Genomic DNA, 25,591 nt, shown 5'->3' with positions numbered 1-25,591 from the left:
CCCTCCCCTGCGGGTCTCCCCCAGCCCCGCCAACCTGCCCGGCAGTGGCGCAGCCCTGAAGGAGCTCCAGAGGAGCTCCAGAGGCACTTGGGAGCGTGGAGCAATCCAGGCAGTAACACACAGGCAGGACACAGATGCTGCCTCCTGGCTGGGGAGGGCTTGTGGCCATCTCCAAGGACAAGGTGCTCAGGGTTCCCCACAGCTCCAGCCTCTGCCCCTCCATTTTGCTGGAAACGTTGAGGCTCCAGCAGAGCCACCAAAGGCCAAGGGGCTTCTGCCCACTTTTGCTGGCACACTGCACAGTGGGGCAAGTGTTGCTGAGCACAAGGAGCCCTTTTCCCCTCTTCCCCAAGGCCCTGTGCACACTGGGCACCAAAAAAACCTCCTGGGCTTCTGTATGTGATAACATGGATGTAATATTCCCATGCTGAGCTCAAAGGAGGTGATTGCAGGGAAGAGGCATCTTCCCCACAGTCTCAGGTGGCTCCAGGAGATGGAGCTTTCCGCATCAGTTCTCCACAGAGCTGCAGCAGCACAGGCAGACACTGCCCTGCGGAAAAGGCCGGATCTTCCACGCCCTGCACAGCCAGTCTTGGAGCTGCTGGAATCTGCAGTAGGGAGCCATCTGTACAGCTCTCAGCACGTAGCAGTGTTGAATTGCCAGGCCTGCCATGGCGAGTCTGATGTCTTCTGTCACGCCTCTATGGGCTGGAAGAGGCAGCAACGGAGACTACCAGAATGGGAAGAATGAAGTTCTCCGTACAGCTCTGATGATGTGGAGCGTTTGACGGGCCAGGTCTGAGATGGCAGGGCTGTCATCAGTGATGTCTTGAAGGGCTGAAAGAGAAAGGAAGAGAGCCAAGGTGAGAGGCCAGGGGTGTGGGGACGCGAGGAGCCCCTCCTGCCAGGGCCATCCCAGCCAGCTCTTGCCATGGGCAGGAGGGAGCAGGGCCCAAGGGGATCAGCTGGAAGGTGCCCTCGCTCACCTTGGCAGATGAGCTGCAGCTCTGGCTCCTCCTGCTTCACGGATCTGGCGGCGATCCCTGGGAACACAGAGCTTGTCAGGCCCCAGAGGCACAGGTCCCCCGCAGCGGTGCTGCCAGCCCGGCCACACGGCCTCCTGCCCTGGCAGGGCTGAGCCCGGGGCCTTCCCGCATGGGGATGCCCCAGGGCTGGGCTGGCACAAGGCGGCAGCAGGCGCTCGGGGCCGCTCGGGGCTCCACATGCCCTGGGCCGCATCCTGCTGCCGCTGCAGCAGCCGGGGCTGGGGCCAAGCTGCAGCGGGGTGGGGAGGGACCCCGGCCTTGTGGCTCACCCAGAAACCTGATGGCCAGCTTTCGCAGGGGCTCCTCTGGGCTCTCCAGGAACGGCAGGGCCTGGCGCACGTACTGGCCCACTCGGCTCCTGTCCTTTTCCAGCTGCAAAGAGCGCCAGGGCACGGAGGGAAGGCTCGGCTCAGGCTCTGCCCCTTGGCCAGGCACTCCCTGCCCCCAGCACGGGGCTCCCCTGCCCACAGAGCCCTGAGGCCTGGCCAGCAGCTGCTGGGGCCGGGCTCTGGGGGGAGCAGAGGGCTGGGTGCTCCTGGGGAGCCGTGGGGCGGCCCTGCCCCACAGCCCAGCTGGGCCGGAGCTCCATGGCAGCCTGGCTGCGGGGGCAAGGGAGCCTGGAAAAGAGCCCGCATGCCCCAGGGAAGGGAGCAGTGTGTGGGGCACAGGCTGGTGTCTGTGGGTGCAGCAGTGGACACAGGCACCCTGCCAGCCCCACACATTGGGCATCAGGGGCTGGGGCTTTGGGGCCGTCCTTACCAGGCACTCGGGAAACCTCCATGGCTGCTCCATGGTCACCAAGTCCTCAAGATCCCTCCACTTCAGGAACCTGGCTGCACCAAACAGTGCTCTCCAAGAGGCCTGCACAGCAACAGAGAGCGGGCCATGGCACCGCAGCCCAGGGCACAGCACCCGCATCCCTGCACCAAGGCCAGGAGGAGGCTGCAGGCGACCATGGGCCAGGGCAGGAGGCACAGCAGCCTCCTGCCATGGGGACAACAGAGCCCACGAGTCCTCACCTCTGCCACACGCCGGTTCTCATCGTGCCAGTTGAAGTAGAATGGCACCAGACTCAGGTACACGTGTGGCTTTAGGCTCCTGCTCCTCTCTGTCGCCTCCATCAGCTCCTGGAAGAGGAGCATGGAGAGCTGCTGCAGCTGGCTGTGCTCCTGGTGCAAAGGAAGAGGAAAAGACCTCAGCACTGGCTTCTCCAGGCCCACCGGGGCACAGGCCTGAAAAGACACTGGGCCCAAAGTTTCCTGGCAGCACTCAGTGCCCACGATGAGGGGTACAGAGCCTTACGTTGTCAAAGAGTGGCCGCAGCGCCTCAAGCAACTTCAGGGCTATTGGGCTGGATATTTTGACGATTTGGAAGCGCAGAATGTTGATGAACGCGGAGAGGGTCATCTGAACTGCGTCCATGTCTGCATCCTGCAGTAGCTCCAGGAGGCTTTCACTCAGGCTCCGCATGCTCTTAGCCTGTGTGGAACACAATGCTGTGGTGCAGCCCCACGCTGCTGCCGCGGGGCCCAGAGGCCAAAGGTGCGTCCCAAAGGAGTCGGGCAGCTGAACGGGGAGGAGGAGAGCTGGGAGCAGCTGCCACAGCTGCCAAAGGCCAGCCAAGGCCAAGCTACTGCCTTGCACAGCCACATGCTGCCGGCCCAGCTTCAGCCCCTGCCCCCTGCTCACCATTGCGGGATCCCTGCTGAGCACCACCAGGCCTTGGAGCGCCAGGCGACGCCTCTCCGGGCACTGACTGCGCAGGTGCCTGGAAATAATCTGCAGGACGCTGGGCCCACATTGTCTGGGGTTCAGGCAGTGCAGGACCTGAAAGGCAGGGAGCAGTGATGGGGTGCCCGGCCGGCAGGAGCCCGGACCCACCTGGGGCTGGGCCCAGGCAGCAGCACAGGGTGCAGGCACCGTCCCGGGCGGCTGCGGCTGTGAGAGGGCAGAGAGGGGGAGGCAGCTGGGCCAGGCAGCGCTCGCCATCAGGCTCACCTCCACCAGGAACGCCAGGGCAGGCAGTTCCCACAGGGGCTCTCCCCTGCTGAGCCGCGGGAGCAGGCTGACGGCGATGCGGTGACCGAAGGAGCGGGATACACGGCACAGCTCCCTGCAAGGGGGAATAAAGGTGACAGAGACCCTGAGCCAGGTGGGCAAAGCTCTCCTGGGACTGACTCACACAGGCCTGGTCTTTGGCCACCAGCCCAGGAGAGGACGTGGGCACTTTGGGAGGTGGCTCCTCCTGTGCAGCCGCCCCTCTCCGCCTTTTCCACTCAGCTCAGCCATCCCTGGCTGCCAAGGCCCTCTGGCCCAGCACACGGGCACTGTGAGGGGTGGCCTGTGCACAGGGCAGAAATGACCTGTGGGGGTGTGGGGCAGTGGGGAGAAAGGGCTCTCACCTGGCCAGCAGACCCACTGCATAGTGGTGGCTGTCAGCCTTGAGGAGCATGTCCCAGCCACACTTGCGACCGATCGCCATCAACACGTCCTCATCCAGCAGCTGGCGCAGCAGGGCTTTAACAGTCTGCACTGCAAACCTGTGTGCAGAGCACAGCCCAGGTCAGGCACAGAGCCCTGGCCCCAGCCCCAAGGGCGTGGCAGGGAGAGGGGACTGGGATGGAGCACCTGTTGGGGTTGGGGGGAAGGCTGCGCTGCTCCCGGCATCGCCTCCAAAAGGTCTCAACCTCCTCTGACATCTCCTCTGTGCTGATGAAAACTTGAAAGAGCAGAGTCAGAAGGAGGCGCGGGAAATTGTCCTTCACTGCACTTGGGCACCAGGAGTGGGACAGCTGGATGATCTCCCAGAGTGCCACAGTTGCCTGCCAAAGACAAAGCACCCAGAGACAGCTCTCAGGGCCCAGATGTCCATGTGGCAGGGCCCAAGTGTGGCAGGGACAGGCCAGAGGAGACACAGGGGGATCCCCCAGTCTGGTGTCCCTGAACCTGCCCCTAAGGCAGGCTTGCAGCCCAGTGCCTGGGGCAGGGAGAAGCAGTGGTGAGGGAGGATGGAAAGGCGTCCCAGAGGCAACCTGGGGGCGAGCAGAGGCCAGCTCAAGAAACTCACAGCCAGGGCAAAGACATCCCTCTCATCCCCATCAGAGGTGCGTCTCCTGTGCGCTGGCCAGTATTCCAGCACACGGAAGAGGATCTGCAGCACCGGCTCCTTAGTCCATCTGGAGGAGATGAGCGTCTTCCACATGGTGCGAGCAGCTCTGTGGAGTCACAACTCTGGCTCAGGGGGGTCTGGGACACAGCTCTGCGGCCTGGGCAGCTGCGGGGCCCAGGTGACAGAGCCACGGTGCCTTGTGGGGCAGGGAGGCAGGCTGGCCTCAGGATTGGAGGCTGACATGCCAAAGCTGGCAAAGAGAGGAGCTGGAGTGTCCTGGAAGTCTCCATGTCTCTGGCACCCCATTTGGGACAGGCTGTCCAGGGGGATGAGGTCTAAAGGCAGGTGAGCCTTCAAGACAGGTGGGCCCCATACCTGTCACAGGCTGGGGCAGAGCGCAGCAGGGTCACTGCAACATCCGTGGGGTGTGTCTCGGTCAGCAGGACAAGAGTCTTGTCCAGCCTGTGCTCAGCAGACACATTGGACGTGAGCCACTGGTGGATGCACCTGACTATGGCCGGCACCTGGAGGGGACACGAGGGACAGTTGGAGAGCTGCCAGAGCCAGTAACTCGCCCAGCTTCCCCCAAGAAGTGCTCCCCTTGCCACCAATCTCTGCTGGTCTCAAAGGCTGAGGGGGCCCAGCGCAGCCGACGTGAGGGGCCACAGCATCCCTGGGGGACTCGAGCCCTGGCCACAGGCTGCTTACTTGCTTTGCTTTGTAGACACCGTTCTCCACCAGCATATCCAGCAGGGCAGCGCTGGTCTGGGCATTGAAGAGGTCCGAGTTTGCCGTGTCCCCAGTGGCCATGAAAGTGGCCTCTTCATGCCAAATGCACCTGATGAATCTGCAAACCAGCTACAGGAGAAAGGCAAGGAAGAGAGAGGGATGTCCCCTGGAGGGCTGCGACAGCGGTGCTGGGCTGAGCAGTGAGAGCAGGCCCAGCCCAGGCGGGGATGGCTGCAGGTACCTGTGCTGCCCTGCGGAAGCGGCCACGGGCACGGAGCTGCTCTTCTGTCCGCTCCTGGCCTGCATCTGGCAAAGAGCGACCGCGCTCAGAGCTGAGGGTGTGCGGGAGAGGCCGGAGAACACAGCCCAGGCCTGGGCTCCAGGAGCAGGCAGGACCAGCTCTGGGATGCCCAGTGGATGGAGCACGGCTGCCAGGAGATCAGCCCCGGCCCCTCTGCCCCCTTCGTTTCCCTGGGCATGTCCAGAGGGGATGGGACAGGATGAGGCCAAGGGGGTTGCAGCCACCAGCCCTGTGGCCCAGCTCCAGCACTCACCCTCCTGCGGGGGCTGCACCTGCTGCACCTCTTCAGGCTGCTGTGTTGGACCAGCCCTAGGGCTTTCCTCCTTCTTCCTCCTCCTTCACCCAGGCCAGCTTGGGCACCGTGGGGGGTCTCTGCTGCATGTCTCCGTCTGGCGTTATGGCTACCTGCAGCAGAGATGCCATGGAAAAGCTTTGGCTCCTCAAGTCCTGCAGTCGTGCCTTGAAGGCAGCTGCAAGAGAGAAGCCTGGGAAATGCCTCGCCTCATCCAGTCCCACTGTCTGGCCTCGAGGGCACCTGCCCCAGGGACTGGAGATGCCTTGAGCAGCCCCAGGTCCCCAGGTCCCACAGTCTGGCCTGGAGGATGCACAGGGGAGAGGTGGAGAGCTGCCAGAGTGAGCAACTTGCCCAGCTTCCCCCGAGAAATGCTTCCCTTCCCAGCACACTGTGCCAGCCGCAAAGGCTGAGGGGGCCCAGCGCACCCAGCTTGGGGGGCCACAGGCTGCTTACTTCAGCAGAGACAGCTCTCTCCTCAAGAAACTCCAGGCTGGGGGTATCGGCCAGGCGCTGAACAGGCGCGGCGTCAGTGCTCGCCACGCCCTCCGTCGTTGTGGCGTCGGCCTCCTCCGTGAGACCAGGCAGCACAGAGTCACAGTTTGACTCATCATCGGTGGATGTGGTGTCCCAGTGGGTTGTGTGATCACTGGTTGCGGTGTCACACTTTGCTGGGACAGCAGTCGACGCGGTGCTGACATCAGGCTTTGTCAGCTGGGTCGGGATGGTGTCAGGCTGGGCCTGGACATCAGCTGGTGTGATCCTGGCCTTTCTACGCCGACTGCCCATGAATTTCATAAATGTCTGCAGGAGAAAGAAGGGCAGGGAAGAGAGGGATGTCCCCTGGAGGGCCGCGACAGCGGTGCTGGGCTGAGCAGTGAGAGCAGGCCCAGCCCAGGCGGGGATGGCTGCAGGTACCTGTGCTGCCCTGCGGAAGCGGCCACGGGCACGGAGCTGCTCTTCTGTCCGCTCCTGGCCTGCATCTGGCAAAGAGCGAGCGTGCTCAGAGCTGAGGGTGTGCGGGAGAGGCCGGAGAACACAGCCCAGGCCTGGGCTCCACAGGCAGGGCCAGCCCCGGGATGCCCAGTGGATGGAGCCCGGCTGCCAGGAGTTCAGCCCCTCTGCCCCCCTCCCTTTCCCTGGGCATGTCCAGAGGGGATGGGACAGGATGAGGTCAAGGGGACTGCAGCCACCAGCCCTGTGGCCCAGTTCCAGCACTCACCCTCCTGCGGGGGCTGCACCTGCTGCACCTCTTCAGGCTGCTGTGCTGGAGCAGCCCCAGGGCTTTCCTCCTCCTTCTTCCTCCGGAACAGCCTGAGCAGGCTGAAGCGTCTCCCTGCCATGCCACAGTCTGGTGTCCAGGGCACCTGCAAGAGAGAAAGAGAACCTCGGAGAAACTCCGGGCCCTAAGTCCTGCAGAATGGCCTTGAGGCCACCTGCCGCAGGGATTGGAGACACCTCGGAGAAGCTCCGGGTCTCCAAGTCCTGCAAAAGGGTCTTAAGAGCACCTGCCACAGGGATTAGAGACACCTCGGAGAAACTCTTGGGTCTCCAAATCCTGTGGAAATGCCTCGAGGTCACCTGAAAGAGAGAAAATCCTCCAAAACGCTCCAGGTCAGCAAGGCACGAGTTGGCTGCGCGGGGGCTCCGCACAGCACCGCTCTGTCCCGTCCTGTCCCGTCGCCTGCTCCGAGGAGCACTGTTGACACTGTGGCCGTGTCACCAGCAGCACCTCTGTCACCGCGGGTCATAAAGGGCCCTTGGACACCCTGCCCCCTTCCATCCCACCGGCCGTGCCCAGCGTGTCACAAAGGGCCCTGGGACACAGTGCCACGTGGCCTGGGGCCTCCCCCAGCCCCGCCAACCTGCCCCACCTTGGAGGGAATCCACTCTCTGAAGTATCTAATCTGGCTGGACCTGAACTGTAGGAACGGCTCAAGAAATGAGTAAACACTCCCCTCCTGTGCCTGCTCACGGCAGCACAAGGAGCCCCCTCGGCTGCCGACTCAGTCGCAGCAGGAAGGGCACGGGGCCTTCCACACAAGCTGGCACGGCCTCCTTGGGAGAAGTGCTGGCTGGTGGCCATCCTAAACAGGGGGGCTGACACCGAGAAGGAAGGTGTGGGCAAGGGCACCAATGCTGTTGGGAGCCCTTTGGCCAGGGCTGCACCCAAATCAGCAGTTTTGGCAAGTCCTGGCCGGAGGAGACCTGCCACTGCCCCGAGTCCTGGCAAGGCTGCTGCCCGTCTCCTGCCCCAAAGAGCTGTGCCCCTGTGTATTAGTTCATTTGAATACATGCCCGGAATAAAGACAAGTGCAACAGACATTCCAACAGTACAAAAAATCTTTTATTGCAGTAAGAATAAAAAACTAGCAAAGAGAATCAAAAGCTAAAAAAGAATACAAAATAACTGCTTTATCAGTTGGCATTCATACAATACTATGAACAGCTTTTATTATAGTATTAACTAGTAAAAAGGGAATTAAAGGAACATTTAAAGGATATTAAAACAATACTACGAGTGGCTTTTAATACAATATTAACTACTAAAAAGGGAATTAAAAGGATATCAAAAAAGGATATAAAACAGTGGCTTTCTCAATTACTTCCTCTCAATAAACTGTGCTTACCCACACAAACTGGCCAGGGCTGTCAGGATCTGCAGCAGCTGGTCGGTGCCCGTGCTTAGCGGGCGTCCCGGTGGAACAACACAGTCTCCATGGCAGGATGAGGATCGCTCACCCCAGCAGTCCTGACACCCCATTTTAAAGGCTCTACATTACACCACGTAGGACCAGTACACAGTATAAGGTGATTCCTGAGTGGCAGCCAAACCCTGCCTGTTCATCACCTGATAGCAACAGTCTGTGCATGCCCTGCTGTAGGGCAAGGGGCGAGTGACCCCTGCCCACAGAATCTTCCTCCCATCCTCATCTTTCTCACCCCTATGTATGACCTCTACCATTGTGTTTCAAGGGTAGATGTATCTATCTTGCAATATGTAGCAAAACCAAGGAAGAACTCAGCTCTGATAACAGGGGATATCAAGCTGACTTGCTAAAAAGTACAATGGACCTTACAATTCGCTTGTGCCATAAGTTACATTGTACCATACTCTAGCTGGTTTCATATCCTAATATGAGTTCTTTCTCACGCCTCTATGCTCCATTGATCATCTAATTCAAAAGTACCCCCCTTACAGACATGAAACAGTTTAAAGTCCTGTAGATGTAGAGATGAAAAAGTCATATCTAAAATGTAGTGCTAGCTTGTTCCTAAGCATTTCCAAAATTCCTTCCCGTCAGGTGCCAGGATGGGTGGGCAGGAGGTGACTTGCTTTGTTCAGACCATTCTTGTACGTGTGACTGCTGCTCTTTCACCCCTCTCCCCCTGTTTCTGGGTTGGTTTCTAGAGCTGTTTTTGAAAGAAACACTTTTTTCAATCTCACACGTGAATACTTTCAAAGAAATACAAAACACGAAAATCTAGTAAAACCAATATTTAACAAAATGGTGAAATCACACTCCTTTATGTACTCTGAGCACTCTGCTACTGGCAGTTTGTGTAGTTCTCCATATACTGGAAATGTAACTAAGGATCAAGAAATTTTCTGTGTATTCTTTATTTACTTTTAAATATTTTTCTGTCATCAAATTGGCTGCAGGATTTGGTCCTGTCTTTGTGGAGGATGAATGCCACTGTCTTTTTATGTTTAATATTTTATTACTTAGGGGGACTGTCAGTGGGAGGGGGTGGTGGGAAGGATCCTCCACTCAGGGGCTGGAGCTTCAGCTTCTAAAGAAGGCTGTACTTAATCAAAGAGCTGCAACTCAGGATTTCTCCCGGCGTTCCAGAACTTTCCATTTAGCCAGCTGAGAGTGCCCAGGGCACAGCCAGGTTAATGTTTAACTCTTCCAACACTGGGCTCATCCCGAGGATATCCTGTCATCCTGAGAAGGAGGAAGGGAGATGCTGTGCCTGTTCCCTAGGGCTGGGCAGGAAGCAAAACCTTCAAAGCCGTGGCCCTTCTGAAGGAGTTGATCTTGTGTTATTCCTCAGTAGTCAGCACTGAAAATTCTGTATCTGAGACACTGAATGAAAAGGAGAGTTGCTGAGAGGCTTGTTTGGGGGAGAGTGGTTTTTTGGTTTGTTTTTGTGTGGGTCTTTTAGTGCCAAATGAAGGTTGGATCATGAAAATCAGTCTTTTTACAGACCAAAAATTGTAAAGGCATTTAAATGCTTTCAGATGCTGCAACCATTTTCCTTCCTTTCACTTTCTCACCCCTTGCAAATCAGAGACAGTTCCTAGAGGACAGGAGAATAAAATAAACAAAAAAAGAAATTATTTTTCTACTCTTGAGGCCTGTGTCAGGTCTGTTTTGAATGCATTTGAATCCTACTGCTTCCATGCTCTTTTTCAGGTAGCACCAGATAAGTACCTGTGAACTACTGAGATGAGAGTGATCATTCTTACTTCACAAAATGTTTCTCTTTTTTTTTTCCTATCCTGTGTCCCTTTTGTGTTCCGTGCTATGGAGTGACAATACTTTTGTTCTAAGCTAATTCACTGCTGCTGTTTTGGGTACAACTAATGTCAAGCAGCAAACCTGTAACATGCCAGAAACAGGCTACAGTGGGTTGAAGACACAGCTTATGTTTGATGGTGTGTAAATACAGAGAGTTAGTTGGGTTTATCTGATAGCCTGGCAGAAAGAGAGAGGAGCAGGACAAACTGGTTTCAGTAACTGTGCTGTTCAGACACCTGATAAGATGGAGAGTGCTTTGGAACTACTGATGTGCTTTGAATAAGAAAAGAATAATCAGGTCCATTGGCACTGGCTTATCAGGAAGGAAGTAAAATGCCAGCACTTTTACATGAGCAAAAGGAAATGTTTTAGACATTTTTGGCCATTTTTCCCTTGAAATTAAATAGCAGGGTGCTTTTGAGTGTGCTGTAAGGACTGGAAGGATTTATTACCTTGACAGAATGACAGGTGAATGTGTTCAGAGAGGAGTCCTCAGCAACAATAACAGCTCTTTGGATAAGTGGCCACATCTATTCATGCTTTTGGTAGAGATTCAGAATTCTCTCCTTTCTTTCTCCCTGAAGTGCAGTGGCTCACTTACAATGTGCAGTTTTTCAGAGTGTCACACACTTGTGCATTTTGTGATATCCTGGCAGCATGTTTGATATTGGGGGTGTAACAGGCTGTTCATAAAATAATGCTGGATCATTGACTGGTGTGTCCTCTGCCTTCAGTCCCTGGGTATTTTCATGTTCCGAAAAGAATATATCTCAGCCTGTGCTGGGAAGGTGTGATTCACCATTTACTTACCCCAGCAGGCATGAAACATGCTCAGATGCACTATTATCTTCTCAAAGTTGACTGATTTTTATATCTGTACCTTTTCAAAATTGATTTCTAGGTTCTTTCACATGCTTACAATTAATTTGGGGATATTCAAATTCGATGACTGATAGTGCACGAACATATTTGATTAATTTTGGATTCTAATTGATTCCTGTCAATGAGATCCCTGTGACACTCTGAAATCAATGTTATGTGATTCAACCAAGGCACCACTGTTCTGTACATTAGGTAGCAGTCGGGAATTTAGGAACTAAATGTTCACAAGCTATAAATGGAGACAATGTTTAGATTTCAATAGCCCTTTGTTTGGCATTTATTCACCCAAATATGTTTCTTGGGAAAGTTAGTTTTCCAAAGTGCAGGCTTTCAGTAAAAGAAAGGTCATTGATTTAAGGTTGATTAAATTTTAGCTAAAAACAACAGGCTCCATTTGGGTGTAAAATAATTTAAGTATTTCCTGCAGGCAGCCTTCATGCTTTAGAGCTGTTGCTCAAAGGTTTCATTCTTCTCTGAAGATGTCAACTGTAAATATAAAAATGCCTCACTGAAAATGTAATGGTTCAAAGATTCTAACTGAAATAAAAATTCCCGCCTGGGAAAGCACTATAATCAAAATAAAGTGGTCTTCACTTTTTTTTTTCCTTTGGAGGCCTCACTTGAAAAGAGTGCTTCAAGGCAGCAGAGTTGGTAGGAAATGCCAATTTTTATTTATTTATTTATCTACTCTCCCTCACAGATGATGATAGTCCAGCTTTGGAATCAGCAACACACTTCAGCCACTAATACAAGGCAATATGTGAGATGCTGCCACTTCCAAAATGCAGTATCCTGGCATTTCAGTCAACTTTATAATCTGGCAAAAACCCACTTGGCAATATTAAATTCTAGCTTCTGAAGCACTTTTATTTCTGAAAGCTTTTGATGTCTTTTTATATCTTTTTACCATATATTCAATTTCTTAGGAGCAGTGGCCAGGATGTTCACTTGATGGATGACTGGGGTGGGGACTCTCCCCCCACCCCCTGCTTTTTTTCCCCTCCCCTTTAATTTTAAAAAGAGGTGTGATAACTGTGCATTAGGTAATGCTGGAACATGAATCCTGCAGATGCAGCTGTTTGACAACATTTCAATAGGGGGTTTGTACCATTGTTAGGTAAGTTAGCAGAGATTTTCCAAGCTAAGAAGGACAGCCTGCTGCCAAACTCTGGCATCTGTCTTAGGAAATCTTTTGCTTCAAAGATGCCCTGAGGAAAATGATGACTGGATGCTTTTCTAAAGGCACAAACTGCCTGTTTTCTCTTCCATAGCATTCAGAATGGGACTCCTTGTTCCAGCCTGCCTGCTCAGGGTTTTGTGGTGCTGGGTTAGGGGTTTCATGGGGTTTTTCTCCTGGGATAAAGTTGTTTACAGCGAATATTGGTTATCCATCCCATGTCTTGAATTTGACCCAGAATCTGTGTAAATGAGGAATGCATTGAAACAAAGCCAAGGATCCTTCAGTGACTTGTTTCTCTGAGTTCAGCCTTCTGAGACCTCTGATGAGTCTGGCAGGGCAGTGCCTGTGTGCAGAGGGGCAGGGAAAGAGAGTCCCAGCACAGCAGCAGTGCCAGGGAGCAGCAGCATGTGGCCTGTTGAGAGCTGCTCTTTTTCTCCTGCCACCCTCCCCTTCTGGGCCTTGGCTGAGGCCTCAGTGCTCTGGCCCTTGGTCCCTGGGCTGGGCTGGGTCAGTCCTGTGGCCATGGCACTGCTGGCATGAGCTGGGCTCCACTGCACTCTTTCCACCACACAAGGGGCTCCATTTGCTCCGGGCACAGCCTGAAGCCTCAGCTCTTCTTCTCCAGGGCTCTCAAGAAGAAGGCCAAGGAGCAGACTCTCCAGAGGGTCCTTGCCTTGCTGGTTTCTCCCTGGAGTCCATGTGCTGCCCTCAGGGTCCCACTGGGGGGGCTGTGGGGGTGAGGCTGCTCCAGCTGGTGCTGGTGGTGGCCAGTGCCCCTGGAGATGGCAAATGGGGCCTGAGGAGCCCGGGGCCGATTCTCTGCTGCTGTGCTGGGGAGCGGGGCTGGCCCTGGGGCTGCAGGAGCTGCCTGAGCTGAGGATGTGCTGAGCATTGCAGACCCAGAGGGCCTGTCCCTGAGCTCCATGGCCTCCATGTCCTGCTGCAGGGCCAGACCTGAGTGTGCTGCTCTGCTGGGCTGGGGCAGGGGCAGGGAGATGGGGGGACCAGGGAGGGGCTGGACTGGGCAGTGCCAGGGAGGGGAAAACCCCAATGTGGAGCTGAAGTGTGTGAGTGGGCAGGGTGGGGGCTCTGCCACCGCTGGGGCACCTCTGGAGTCAGCGTTTCCTTTGGCAGCACAACTTATCTCAGACGAGATAGTTTTGCAGAGTTGGCTTTTCTCTCTCTTTGTCATGGTTTTCCTTTTTGTTTTCAGTTCCCCTGTCGGGAAAAGGGGGAACGGAAGCACAAGTTGATCCCTGATTTTATCTGTATACAAAAGGGAGTTGGGGTGGGGGAAACAAAGCGATTTCTCCCTCTATTATCTCTCTTTTATCCCATTCCCGCCTATCTCGCCACACCCCGGGCGACTGTTTCACCGCCGCCCCTCCTCGCCCGTCCCGCGGGGCAGCTCTTTTAGCTCCGGGGCGGCGGAGACTCCCCCGGCGCGGCCCTTTGGTTTTCCTTGGTTTATTCTCCGGAGCTGATTCCGTTCCGAGCTCGCCCCCCCTCTCTGGCGACCCCCGCCAGGGCCCGTCCCGGGGCGGCTCCTTCAGTGTCACGGGCGGCGGGGACCCCTCGGGGCGGCTCCCCCAGGGCCCCGCCCGCCGCCGCCGCTCCCCGGGGCCCTCCCCGCTTCCTGCCGGGATCGGACACCGCCGGCGGCCCCGGCCCTGCCGGGCTCCATCAGCCTGAGCAATTGCTGCCAAGGAGGGGCCGGGGGCTTCCTCTTGGCCTTCGTCTCCCTGGCGCTGGGGCTCGGCTTCTACCTGCGCCAGAAGGTGAGGGGGGTCCCAGGGGGTCGTGTGTCCCCCCCAGAGCGTCTGTGCCCCCCCGGGGACCCCCCACCCCGGTGTCACCCCCTTTTCTCTCCCCACAGAGCTCCTGAGCCGGCGGCGGCCACAGCCCCTCCCTGGGGCCTCGGGCCCAGCCTGGACCCCTCCTGTCCCTGTGAGGATTTTGGGGGGGTTCGTGTGTCCCCCCCTCCCCTGCTGCCACTCCTGATCCCAGGAAAGCTTCCCAGTTCTCCCCAGTCCCGGTTATTGGGGGGCAGTGGGGAAGGGGCTTGGGGGAATCCCAAGGGGTGCAGCCGAGTTTGGGGGGGGCAGAACAGGCCCCGGGATGGATCAGGAATGGGGACCCCCCTGTGTTCCCCCCTGTCAGCCCGCTCTGGGGGGGCTCTGGGAGGGAACTAACCCCTCAATAAGGCACCCAGCACACTTTGAAAGGTGCTGGGAACCCCCTAAACCTCCACACAGGCTCTGGAGGACTGCCTAAACATACTCAAAGCCCAGTCAGGATCCCACCCAACCCCTTCTCTGGGGGGACTTCTCTGGGCACTGGTGGTGCTGGGAGCCCTCCCGGCTGCGGGCGAGGAGCTCTCGGGTGAGCGGGTGGTGGGAAGGGGGCGGTCAGTGGGAAAAGGGGGGTCAGAGGGGACAGAAGGGGTGGTGGGACCCCAAACTGAGTGGGAGGGGAGTGGCACCCCCCAAAAGTGGAGGGAGGAGGGGCACTGAGGATGCCCTCTGGAGCCCTGTCAGAGCCCTGACACTTCTGGGGTGACTCCAGGAATGGCCTTCACTGGCCCAGGGACATTCATCTCCCCAGCCTTGCACACATCCCCTGCAAATGGCCCTGTCTCCTCCATCACCCTCCTCTGCCTTTCTGGCCTGGCCCTTTCATTCCACACCAGCAAAGCAGCCTGGGCACCATCTCACCTGGGCACTCAGAGGGCTTCTGTGAGCAGCAGTGGCAGATTTCTCTGGAAGGTGCATTTGTCCCCTGTCCCATGGCACAGGGCACAGCTCAGAGTGCAAAAACACTCCCAGGCACACACATCCTGGAGAGCTTTCTCAAGACAAAAATAGGGAGAGGAAGAAGAAAAGAGGCAAAATTAGAGAGATGAAAGGTGCCCCAAAAATCAGCAGCTTCCTCTGAGCCAGGTTTCCATAACTGAATCACTGATGGGATATTTACTTTGATAAGTAGCTGAACAAAACTATTCATGTACACAATGAAAGAATCAGCTTAATAGAATATATAGAAGGTGTTGTCAGTGGAAACAAATGGAGAAAAATTGTTGAGATTAAAAAAAAAAATAAAAATCAAAGGTCTGGCAATGCTGGCCAGGAAGCCTTCAGCAATTATCAAGAGTCCTGTTCTGCAGAGGTTTCAAGTGTCTCCTAAATTCCACACTCGTGGCTTCAGGCCATGACTTGCCAGAGCAGTGCCAGAGCTGGCCACTCTCCAGAGATGCCCTGGGGCAGCTCCAGTGCCCAAGTGGGACAAGTGGCCCAGGGTGTGTGGGAGCCCTTTGGAGCAGGAGCTGGTGGGCAGGAAGGGCCCATCTGGGGAGGGTCAGGGAATCCCCCCCTGCAGCCCTGCTGCCCAGGCTGAGGAGGGTCCTCTCCAGCCCACAGCCCATCGTGTGCCCTTGGGGGCTGCGCTGCCGGGGCTGTTCCCGGGCACTGACTGGGGAATCTCCCGGGGTGCCCCGCGCCAGGCGGGGGCGGGGCGGAGGGCGGGCAGGGGGCGTGGCCGCGCGCTGATTGGCTGCGGCGGGGGTGTCTCCATCCGCAGCGCGCGAAGGGCGCCATCTTTGGCGCGTGGAGGATTCGGGGGCGGCGGCTCTGGGAATAGTTGCGCTTGGGTGTGTGAGCTGGGGGGGTCTGCGGGGGGAGCGGGGTCTGGGGATCCCCTCGGGGGCTGCGGGGAGCGCGGCTGGGGGTGGAAAGGCTGGAGGGCTCGGGAGGGTTTAGCAGAGGAGTTCAGGGGTTCCTGAGGAGATTTTGAGGGGTCCCTGAGGGCGTTCGGTGTCCTGAGGGGACTCGGGGGGGGGGAGGTTGAAGGTCGCTGAAGGGGTTTGGGAGTCCCTGAGGTAGTTTTGGTTTCTGAGGAGACTAGGGGGTCACAGGTGGGCTTGGGGGATCTCTGAGGGGTTTGGGGGTCCTGGGTGGGTTTTGCGGGGACGTTTGCAGCAGTTTTTGTGGTCTCTAGGTGGTTCCAGACGGCTTTGAGGCTCCCTTAGAGGGACTGGGGGGATCCCTGAATGGGCTTGGGGGGTCCCAGGTGTGTTTTGCGGGTCACTAAAGGGTTTAGAGGGTCCGGGGGGGGGGGGGATAAGGTTTCCTCGGGGAGCTGGGGGGGCCTTGAGGAGGTTTCGATGGGTCCTGGGGTGGATTTCTGAAGGGATTACATGGAGTTTGAGGGGATTTTGTGGAGTCCTCTAAAGCCCAGCACTGGGTTTGGGGGGTAGCCCAGCCCCCAGGGGAGGGGTCCTAGGAATGCCCCCCAGAATCCAGGGGGGGAGATATACTCCATCTGGGTAAGGGGATGCCAGTGCCCCCAGTATATCCCAATAACCTCCCACTGACCCTCAGTATAGCCCAGTGACCATCCAGTGTATCCCAGTGAGCACCCAGTAACCCCCAGTATGGCTCAGTAATCTCCGAGTGTCTCCCCATATTTCCTGATAATCCCCCAGTTACTCCCCAGTGTCGCTGAAAGTGTCGGAACGGCCAAAGCGACACGAAAAAAGGTTCCAGCAAAGTTTATTCCAAGAAAAAAGCAGGGACAGCCGGGGCTGCTGCGCAGCCCCTTAAGTACAGTTTTTGAACACACGTAATGCACACGGATAGGACAGTTCAAACTTTCACACCAGAATTCTTACAGCTAATAGGTGCATTTTCTAAACTCTACTTTCTCACAACAACTTTGCTCTTTCTCAAAACAGCCCAGTTCTTTCCCACAACAGTCCCGAGCACCTGCTCTTATTTTTCTCTCATGTTGATGTTCTTCCCAACTACTCTCATTCAAAACAGGTCCTTGTTCTCATGAGACAGTGTTCTCTGTTCCCACAGGACAGCTTCTTCAGGATGCATCAGTATGTTGTCAGGATCAGGGCCTCCATTTTCAGTCCTCTCTTTCAGTCCATCTCAGGGGTATACTTTGATCTGGTCAACATCTATTGCTTCGTCAGTATGTGCCAAGGTGCTGACAGACCCACTGTCACCCGTGACACCCCAGTTCTCTGCCAGTGTCCCCCAGTGTTCCCCAGTTCCCCCCAGGTCCCTCCCAGTGCCCCCTGGTTCCCCCACTGTGTCCCAGTATCCCCCAGTAATCACCCAGTGCCCCCCAAAGTCCCCAGTGTGTCCCCAAGTGCCCTTGGCCTTTCTAGGGGGAGAGGGGGGGGCATTTTTGGTGTCAGAGGGTCTGGGGGGGCTTCTGGGGTAAGATGGAGGGTTGGGGACATCAGGGATGGGGTTTTGGGACATTGCAGACAATGGGGAGGGGTATGGGGACAGTGGAACTGGGGGGAATTATGGCCATGGAGAGGCCCTGGGGACATTGGAGATACCAGGGGGGTCTCGGGGTGTTAAGGGGGGAATTAAGGACACCAAGAAAGTCTTGGGGACACCAGAGGGGTCTCAGGACTCACCTGCTCTTGGTGGTGCCCCTCCTCTTTACCCCCAGACATCATTAACACCTCTCAAATGTCTCCCAACCCCCATTTTCCCTTTAATCCCCTCCCCCTACAGATCCCTTTGACCTCCCAAGACCCCTTTTAACTCCCCTAAATGCACCCAAAGCCCCCCAAAACCCCCCAAATCCCCATCCAACCCCCCCTAGATCCCCCCAAATCTCCCCCAGCCCCCCCCTCAAATCCCTTCCAACCCCCCCCAAAGAGGGGGGCACCCTGGGACAGGAACACAGTGGGCTGTACTGAGAGGGCACGGGGGGGGGGGGGCTCAGGTGTCCCAGGACAACGTGGCCCAGCTCCAGGAAGGATCCGGGGAACAGTGAGGAGGTACTGGTCTGTTCTGGTCTGTACTGGTCTGTCCTGGTTTGTACCCCCAATCCCCAAAGCCCCTCCCCAGCTCCCCCAGGACCCTCCTGGACCCCAAAGCCCTCCAGGTCCCCCCAGGCCCCTGACTTGGTCCTGCTGCCCCTTGAGCATCTGCAGCTGCTGCAGAACCAGGCATTTCATCAGCAAATGTGCAGGTGACCCCAAGCTGGGGGTGTGTTGATGTGCTGGAAGGCAGGAGGGCTCTGCAGAGGGACCTGGCTGAGGAAGAGTGTGTCAGCAGGAGCAGGGAAGTGATTGTTGGGCTGGACTGAGCGCTGGTGAGGCCACCCCTGGAGTGCTGTGTCCAGCTCTGGGCCCCTGAGTTGAGGAAGGCCCTGGAGGGGCTGGAGCAGGTGCAGAGAAGAGCAGCGAGGCTGGGGAAGGGAGTGGAGCACAAGTGGTGTGAGGAGAGGCTGAGGGAGCTGGGGGTGTTGAGGCTGGAGAAGACGAGGCTCAGGGGAGACCTCCTGACTGTCTGCAAGTCCCTGCCAGGAGGTTGGAGCCAGGTGGGGGTGGGGCTGTTCTGCCAGGAAGCAGCAGTAGGACAAGAGGGCTGGGTCTTGAGCTGTGCCAGGGGAGGTTTAGGTTGGATATTAGGAAGCAATTTTTTACAGAGAGAGTAATCAGGCCTTGGAATGGGCTGGGCAGGGAGGGGGTGGAGTCAGCGTCCCTGGAGATGTTGAAGGTGAGAGTGGATGTGGCCTCAGTGCCATGGTCTGGGAAGCACAGCAGGGTTGGATCAAGGGTTGGACTTGATGATCTCGGAGGTGTTTTCCAACCCAGCTGATTCTGTGATTCTGTGATTGCCATTCCTATGGGAGCACATGCTTGAGGCTCTATCCCCAGGGTGATAGAGATGTCTGTCCATATCTATCTCCAAAGTTAGTCTGTAAATGTGTGGTGTTAGCAAAGCAGGCTAAGTTGTGGGCTGGTTGTAGAAGGAGAAAGAAGCCCAGAGGCCAGTGCAAGCAGGCAGCCCTCAGCTTGCACCTGATGTCCCCTCCCTGCAGGTTCCTGTCCTTGAGCCCAGGCCCTGAGGTGAGGCTGAGAAGTGGCGTGGAGGTGAGCCCAGAGCTGTCCCTGAGGTGAGGCTGAGAATAAGTGCAAGGCAGAGGTGCTGCTGAGGAAGGAGAGCCCCGTGGTGGGGAAGGGACAAAGCTGTGAGTGCCCATCCCCGAGGTGGGGAAGGGACAAAGCTGTGAGTGCCCATCCCCGAGAAGGTGCTGTGTCCATCCCCTGTGTGCCAGGTGAGCTGGGGCTTTGCTGCAGAGCTGCGGGCGCTGATTTGAGCGTCTCCAAGTGCTGAGATGGTGGGCACCCAGGAACACAAACTGTGCCTGGCCACGGAGCCTGCAAGGAGGAGCAGAGACAGCCCTGGCAGTGTGGGGGGCCAGGTTGTCCCTGTGCCTTCCCTGCAGGCCCTGTCTGTCCCTGCTGGGCCCCTGTCCATCCCCATCAGGTCCCTGCCCGTCCCCCCCCGGGCTGAGCTCCCCCCAGGAAGTGCCGTGGAGCTGAAGCTGCTGCCATCCCCCCCCTGCAGCCGCTGCCCCAGCCAAGGGAGCAGCAAAGGCAGGGCCAGGAGCAGAGGCAGCAGCAGGGGAGCCCTGGGGGTCCGGGAAGCTCTTGTGTGGGTCAGGAAAGAGGCGCTGGGCACGAGGCCGGGGCTGTGCTGAGCAGGCCCAGCCCTCACATCCCCCCAGCCAACGCCGGCTGCCCGGGGGGCTTGGGAGGGACCCCCAGCCCGTGTGCCCCACACTGAGCTGGCAGAGAGAGAGCCAAGGGACAGGACCACGGGTGAGGGACAGGCATGGCCATTGCAGGGCGGTGGTGAGGGCACAGCCTGTGGCAGCAGAGCTGCCCAGGGCCGGGGGCAGCCGGGGGTGTTGGTACCAGGCAGTGGTGGGGCCGAGCAGAGCACGAGGCCTCTTGCAGACCCTGGGAGCAACCTCCCAGTTGCCAGCCCTGGCCTGGTGGGGTGACACTGTCCCATCCCTACAGGTCACTCCCTCTGAAATCTTTGTGGGCGCCTTTTGTGTGTATTCCTTGTTGCTGATTCCTGCTGGGGACCTGAGGGAGCCTCTTCAATCCCATCCATGGGGCACAATCTCCTCTGCAGAGCTTGACTCACTGCAGACTTTGCAGGGAAATCTGTGCTGGCAGCCTGAGTATGTCATGACCCCCTGCGCTACACCCAGGATATTTGGGACGAGTTCCCCCTTCCCGGGCACCTGTGGGATGGGGGGGTGATTGTTCTCCTCCTGTTGCTGTTTTTGCTCCACCACTGGGGGCTCTTGTGGGTGGACAGGAGGTGTTTTTTGGGGGGGCTGGGCTGGGTTGGAAGCAGATCCGCGGCGGTGGGTGGGGGGATGTGGGTCCCCCCCCACGGTGGGGGTTGGTGTTTCTGGGTCAGGCCCCGCCGGCTCCATTGTCAGCCCGGTGCCAGCGGGGGGGACACAGCGGGTTTGGGGCCCCCTGGGAGTGCCGGGGGTGGGTGTGGAGCCCGGGAGCTGCCGAGTGTGGAGGGCGGAGCGGGGCGATGCCGGAGCTGGGGGACCCCCGGCAGCCTGGAGGGGGGAGCACGGAGAAGGGGAAACCTGGACAGTGGGGACCCCTGGGATCCCTGGGACAACAAAGTAGAAAACCTGGAGAAGGGGAATATCTGGGAACTCGGCATCCTGAAAGCGAGAGTCAGAGGAGAAGGGACCCTTGGGACCCCCAACACTCCCAGCATCCCTGAGTGGGACCCCCAGCATCTCAGAAAGGGAAGCTGTTCCCAACCGCAGAGGGGACAGACCAGAGAGGGGTAATTCCTGGGAGAATTTCTTTGGGTTAACCTTCATATTTTGGAGTAGTTTTTTAGCTGAATCTCAACTTTTTGCGGTTTGTGTGGGCGAGGGTCTTCTTGCTATTTTTGAGAGGGTTTTTGCCTGAATCTCGGAGGTTTGAGTTTTTCTGGGCTGAATTTTGGTGTTTTGGAGGTTTTTATGGACACAGGATGCCCGGTGAGTTCTAGAGATGGACTTGGGCAGGAGGAACCCCCAAGCCAACGCGCTCAGCCCTTGTTTTCCCCTCATCAGGATTTGTCCTTCCCAAAGCTTGGGCGGATGGAGGAGGAGGCTGCGAGGAAGAGGAAGATGCCTTGGGCCCCCCAGGCAGGTGAGGAGGAAGTCAGTGTCCCTTTGGGCGGGTGTTGTGCTGGCTCTGTCAGCCGAGCATGGCCCCGGCTGCAGGACAACCCCGCTGGCGCCGCCGTCCTGCCGGGGCCGGAGTTGGGGGGATGTCCTTGGCCTTCCCTGTGGGCTGGAGGCAAATCCCCTGCCTGTCCTTCTTGCTTCCTGCCCCAGGCCCCGAGCTGAGGACGGAGAGCCCGGAGGACAAATCCCCCTGTGAGACCCTGGTGGGAGAGGCCGTTTTGAAGGGCTCCCCAGCGCAGGAAGGCAGCGGGGAGGAAAAGGGCCGGAGATCCCCCCGCAGGAGGGGCTCCAAAGCCATCCCAGGGTGCTCTGAGGAGGAAAGAGCCAGCCTGTGCCAGGAAGGCAGCTGGAGCTTGAGGGGGAGCTCTGACCTGGTGGTCCCTGAGCAGCCTCCCAGCAGGGAGAAGCCCTTCAGGTGCTTGGAATGTGGGAAGAGCTTCAGGAAGAGCTCAAACCTCCTCACCCACCAGCACATCCACACTCGGGAACGACCCTACATGTGTAGGGAATGTGGGAAAAGCTTCACCCAGTACTCTAGCCTGATCAAACACCAGCGCATCCACACTGTGGAACTGCCCTACCCGTGTGGGGAATGTGGGAAGAGCTTTGGGAAGAGCTCCCACTTGATCCAACACCAGCACATCCACACTGGAGAACGGCCTTACGCATGTGGGGAATGTGGGAAGAGCTTCAGTGACAGCTCCACCCTCCGCAAACACCAGCGCATCCACACCGGGGAACGGTCCTACAAGTGCTTGGAATGTGAGAAGAGGTTTCAGACCAGCTCACATCTCCTCGAGCACCAGCGGACGCACACGGATGAGAGGCCCTTCCGCTGCACCGACTGCGGGAAGGGCTTCAAGCAGAACTCCCACCTTGTCAGGCATCAGCGCATCCACACAGGGGAGAGGCCCTACAAGTGTGGAGAGTGTGGGAAGAGCTTCACCCACAGCTTTGCCTTGACGAGACACCAATGGACTCACCAATAAGAAAAGCCCTACCAGTGCCCTGACTGCGGGAAGAGCTTTGGCCCTTGCTTCCACCCCGAAAGATGCCCTTGATGGTGAGGCAACCCCTGGAGTCCAGTGACTGTCAGTCCATCCTTTTCTACCAGAAAGAGCCAGTCCGCTTTCTCAGGGGCAGCTTCTTCCAACAGAACCCTTCTTGGGGGGGGATTGTGGAGATTCCTGCCCTGGCTGGGGACCCCCCAAGGTCACTGCTGGAGGTTGAGAGCAGAGATCTCCCCACGAGCGTTGGTCTGGGGGAGTTCCATCCATCTCTAATTAAGAATGATTGCTTTGGTGCCAGCTTCAGTAGAGTTGCTTCAACAATTGCTTTAGTGTAGAGCACTGTCCTATCTTATCCTTTACTCCTGGTAGTTTTAGTGTATATAGTGTGCAGTAAATAATTCTGATGTATATCTTCTGTCTAATCATTTGTAGCCCTAAATAATTTGTTTCTATCAATAGGTCTGTTTTGCCATCATTAAAACCTGGGCGACAGAAGTGGTTCAGTCACACCTCTGTAATCCCTCTAAATAAAAACTGTTGGCATAATCCAAGGTTGAGATTGGATCCAGCAGCCCCCAGCACCCCACAGGAAGTTGGGAGCTCAGGGGGGCCTCACTCCTTTCCCAGCCCCTCTGCCCAGAGATCCCCATGGGACCATTGGACTGGCCAGACCATTTCCCCTTTTCCACCCTTCTCCCTGTTCCTCCCACTTTCCCATTGTCCCCTCAATCCCCAGTTTCCCCCCCAAACAGCTTTGGGGTCCCAACCCCCACTTTTTCCCCCCTCTCTCCTGTGGGTGCTGAAGGAGAAAATGAGACTGCATACACAGAGTTCCATTACGAGACTTGTCCTCCCATCTTTGCGGCGTCCCCCTTTCATTGGGGTTCCTTTGGAAACAGCACCTGGGCTTTGTCTTTTAGTCCACCAGAATTCCCAGCATGGCCCCAAAGCAGTGCCCTGATCCCACACATTCCCCTCCCCTCATGTGCTGGCTGTGTTCAGCCACCAGACAAAAACACAGGCTGCCATGCAGAGCGTTCCAAGTGGTTTCCACTTTGGCAAACAGCACTCTCTGGATGGAAAACACCAGTCAAGGCCAAAACACTCCTTTTGGATCCTGATTAACTAAATGCAGCTGCTGCTGCCTTAACTTGTTCCCACAGAAATTCTCAGGGTTCCTTTGCTTCCAGGAGGCCCCACATGTCCCAATGGCCGCTGGATTCCATGAGCTTCCACAGTCTCCAAAGGTTCCTTTAGTTCCACGAGGCCCTGCAGTCCCAAAATGCTTTTTGGATTCTCAGACATTTCCCACTGTCCCAGGGTCCCTTGTGCTTCAGAAGGAGCTGCAGTGGGACAGTGGCCCCTTGGTTCCGTGAGCTCTGCAGTGTTCCAGGAATCCTTGGGTTCCAGGAGAGCCTGCAGTTTCACAAGGACCACTTGAATGCAGGAGGTTCTGCAGGGTCCTAATGGCCCCTGGATTCTGGGAGGTTCAGAAATATCTCAGGGCTGAGAAAACTGGCATTGTTCAGGCTGGAGAAGAGCAGGCTCTGGGGTGATCTAATTGTGGCCTTCCAGTGTCTGAAGGGAGCCAACAAGAAAGATGGAGAGAGACTTTGGACAAGGGCCTGGAGAGACAGGACAAGGGGCAGTGGCTTCACACGGATCGAGGGAAGGGTTGGAGGAGATAGGAATGAATTCTTATGAGAGTGTTGAGATGCTCTTGAAGGCCCCTCCGAAGCCAAAGCATTCCATGATTGTGGGACTGGTGGGTGAGGTGGTGGTTGGAGCCGTCTGGGGCACAGGGACCCAAAATGAGGGAGTTTTCCATTGTGGGGGAAGGAAGGAGGGGGCAGCAGAACTGACCCCTTTGACACCTGGCAGGCAGGCTTTGGCTGGAAGCTGGTGATGGGGAGCTGAGTGAAGCCCCCACAATGCAGGAGGAAATGGTCAGTGACCTGCTCTGCCAACGAGACCCCCCCAAGTGCCTGGGCCCACACGGGATGCAGCCAAGAGTCCTGAGGGAACTGGAGAAAGAGCTGGCCAAGCCACTCTCACTCATTCCCCAGCAGTGCTGCACAACTGCACAAATCCCAGCTGACTGGCAACAAGCACATGGGATGCCCATGCACAGGAAGGGCCCAAAGGAGCATCTGGGGAACTCCTGGCCTGTCCCATTGACCTCAGGACCGGGGAAGTCCATGTAGCAGATCCTCCTCAGTGCCATCCCATGGCAGGGGCAGGACAACCAGGGGATCAGGCCCAGCCAGTGTGGGGTTGGGAAAGGCAGGTCCTGCCTGACCAACCTCATCTCCTTCTCTGACAAAGGACCCGCTCAGCAGCTGAGGGAAAGGCTGGGGATGTGTCTCTGTGGAATTCCAGAAGGCCTTTGGCACCATCTCCCCCAGCATCTCCTGCACAAACTGGCTGCTCATGGCTTGCCCAGGGAACTGTTTGCTGGGTGACAAAGTGTCTGATGGCCCAGGGAGTGGTGGGGAATGGAAGGAAATCCAGGTGGGGTGGTCACTAGTGGGGTTCCCAAGGGCTCAGGGTTGGGACTGCTCCTGTTTCACATCATTCTTGATGATCTGGGCCAGGGGATCGAGTGCCCCCTCGGGAAATTCATGGACAACACCACATTGGGTTTGAGTGTGGATGTGCTGGAGGGCAGGAAGGCTCTGCAGAGGGCTCTGGACAGGCTGGATCAATAAGGCCAAGTGTCAGGGCCTGCCCTTGGGTCCCAACAACGCCCTGGAACAATCCAGGCTGGGGGCAGAGGGGCTGGAGAGCTGCTCAGCAGGAAGGGACTTGGGGGTGCTGCTTGACAGGGGCTGGATATGAGGCAGAGTGTGCCCAGGGGGGCAGGAAGACCAAGGGCATTGTGGCCTTTGTGGAGAAGAGTGTGGCCAGCAGGAGCAGAGAACTGATTGCCCCTCTGTGCTGGGCACTGGGGAGGCCCCCCTTGAGTGCTGTGTCCAGTTGTGGCCCCTCAGTGCCAAAAGGCCCTTGAGGGGCTGGAGCGTGTCCAGAGAAGGGAACGGAGCTGGGGAAGGGTCTGGAAAACATGTCTGCTGAGGGACGGCTGAGGGAACTGGGCTGGTTGAGTGTGGAGAAGGGGAGGCTCAGGGGGGACCTCATTGCTCTCTGCAATGACCTGAAAGGAGGTTTTTAGTGGGGTGGGGGTTGGTCTCTTCGTCAAAGCCTTTAGTGACAGGAAGAGAGGAAACGGCCTTAAATTGCATTGGCAAGGTTCATATTAGATGTTAAAGTAACCTTTTTCCACAGAGAGTGTTCAGGCATTGGAACAAGCAGCCCAGGGAGGTGGTGGAGTCTCTGGAAGTGTTCAGGTGTGTGGTGGGTTGACCTTGGCTGGACACCAGGTGCCCTCCCAGCCGCTCTATCACTCCCCTTCCCAGCAGGACAGGGGAGAGAGTAAGGTGGAAAAAAAACCAGCTTGTGGGTTGAGATAAGGCAGTTTATTTA

At 57.1% G+C, this 25,591-nt stretch overlaps 1 protein-coding gene, 1 long non-coding RNA gene and 1 pseudogene across 2 annotated transcripts; 1 reads left to right on the top strand and 2 right to left on the bottom strand.

Moving 5' to 3' along the window:
• The window catches only part of LOC135405218 (zinc finger protein 729-like), a 285,000-nt pseudogene that overhangs the window by 189,847 nt on the left and 69,562 nt on the right, over positions 1-25,591 (top strand).
• On the bottom strand, positions 2,521-3,621 carry LOC135404732 (maestro heat-like repeat-containing protein family member 7). Its single transcript, XM_064639474.1, has 4 exons — positions 3,449-3,621; positions 3,045-3,159; positions 2,681-2,873; positions 2,521-2,612 (listed from the first exon to the last, which is right to left on the bottom strand). The coding sequence occupies exons 1-4, from the start codon at positions 3,526-3,528 to the stop codon at positions 2,521-2,523; spliced, it is 480 nt and encodes a 159-aa protein (XP_064495544.1). The 5' UTR covers positions 3,529-3,621.
• Positions 4,876-6,073, bottom strand: LOC135405226 (uncharacterized). Its single transcript, XR_010425807.1, has 4 exons — positions 5,934-6,073; positions 5,439-5,590; positions 5,126-5,190; positions 4,876-5,013 (listed from the first exon to the last, which is right to left on the bottom strand). It is a non-coding gene; the product is annotated as an uncharacterized LOC135405226 (long non-coding RNA).

The sequence above is a fragment of the Pseudopipra pipra genome, chromosome W, assembly GCF_036250125.1.
Source record: "Pseudopipra pipra isolate bDixPip1 chromosome W, bDixPip1.hap1, whole genome shotgun sequence".
NCBI lineage: Eukaryota > Metazoa > Chordata > Aves > Passeriformes > Pipridae > Pseudopipra > Pseudopipra pipra.
The sequence above is the reverse complement of the archived record's forward strand: the minus strand, read 5'-3'. Positions and strand labels throughout refer to the sequence as shown.

What these genes read in the sequence shown, in the direction of transcription:
- LOC135404732 (XM_064639474.1), bottom strand. Translation starts at nt 3,528, where the DNA reads ATGGCGATCGGTCGCAAGTGTGGCTGGGACATGCTCCTCAAGGCTGAC. An exon ending in GCAGTGGGTCTGCTGGCCAG is followed by an intron (nt 3,160 to 3,448) that starts GTGAGAGCCCTT and finishes TCCCCCTTGCAG; the next exon opens with GGAGCTGTGCCGTGTATCCC. An exon ending in CCCTGGCGTTCCTGGTGGAG is followed by an intron (nt 2,874 to 3,044) that starts GTGAGCCTGATG and finishes CCTGCCTTTCAG; the next exon opens with GTCCTGCACTGCCTGAACCC.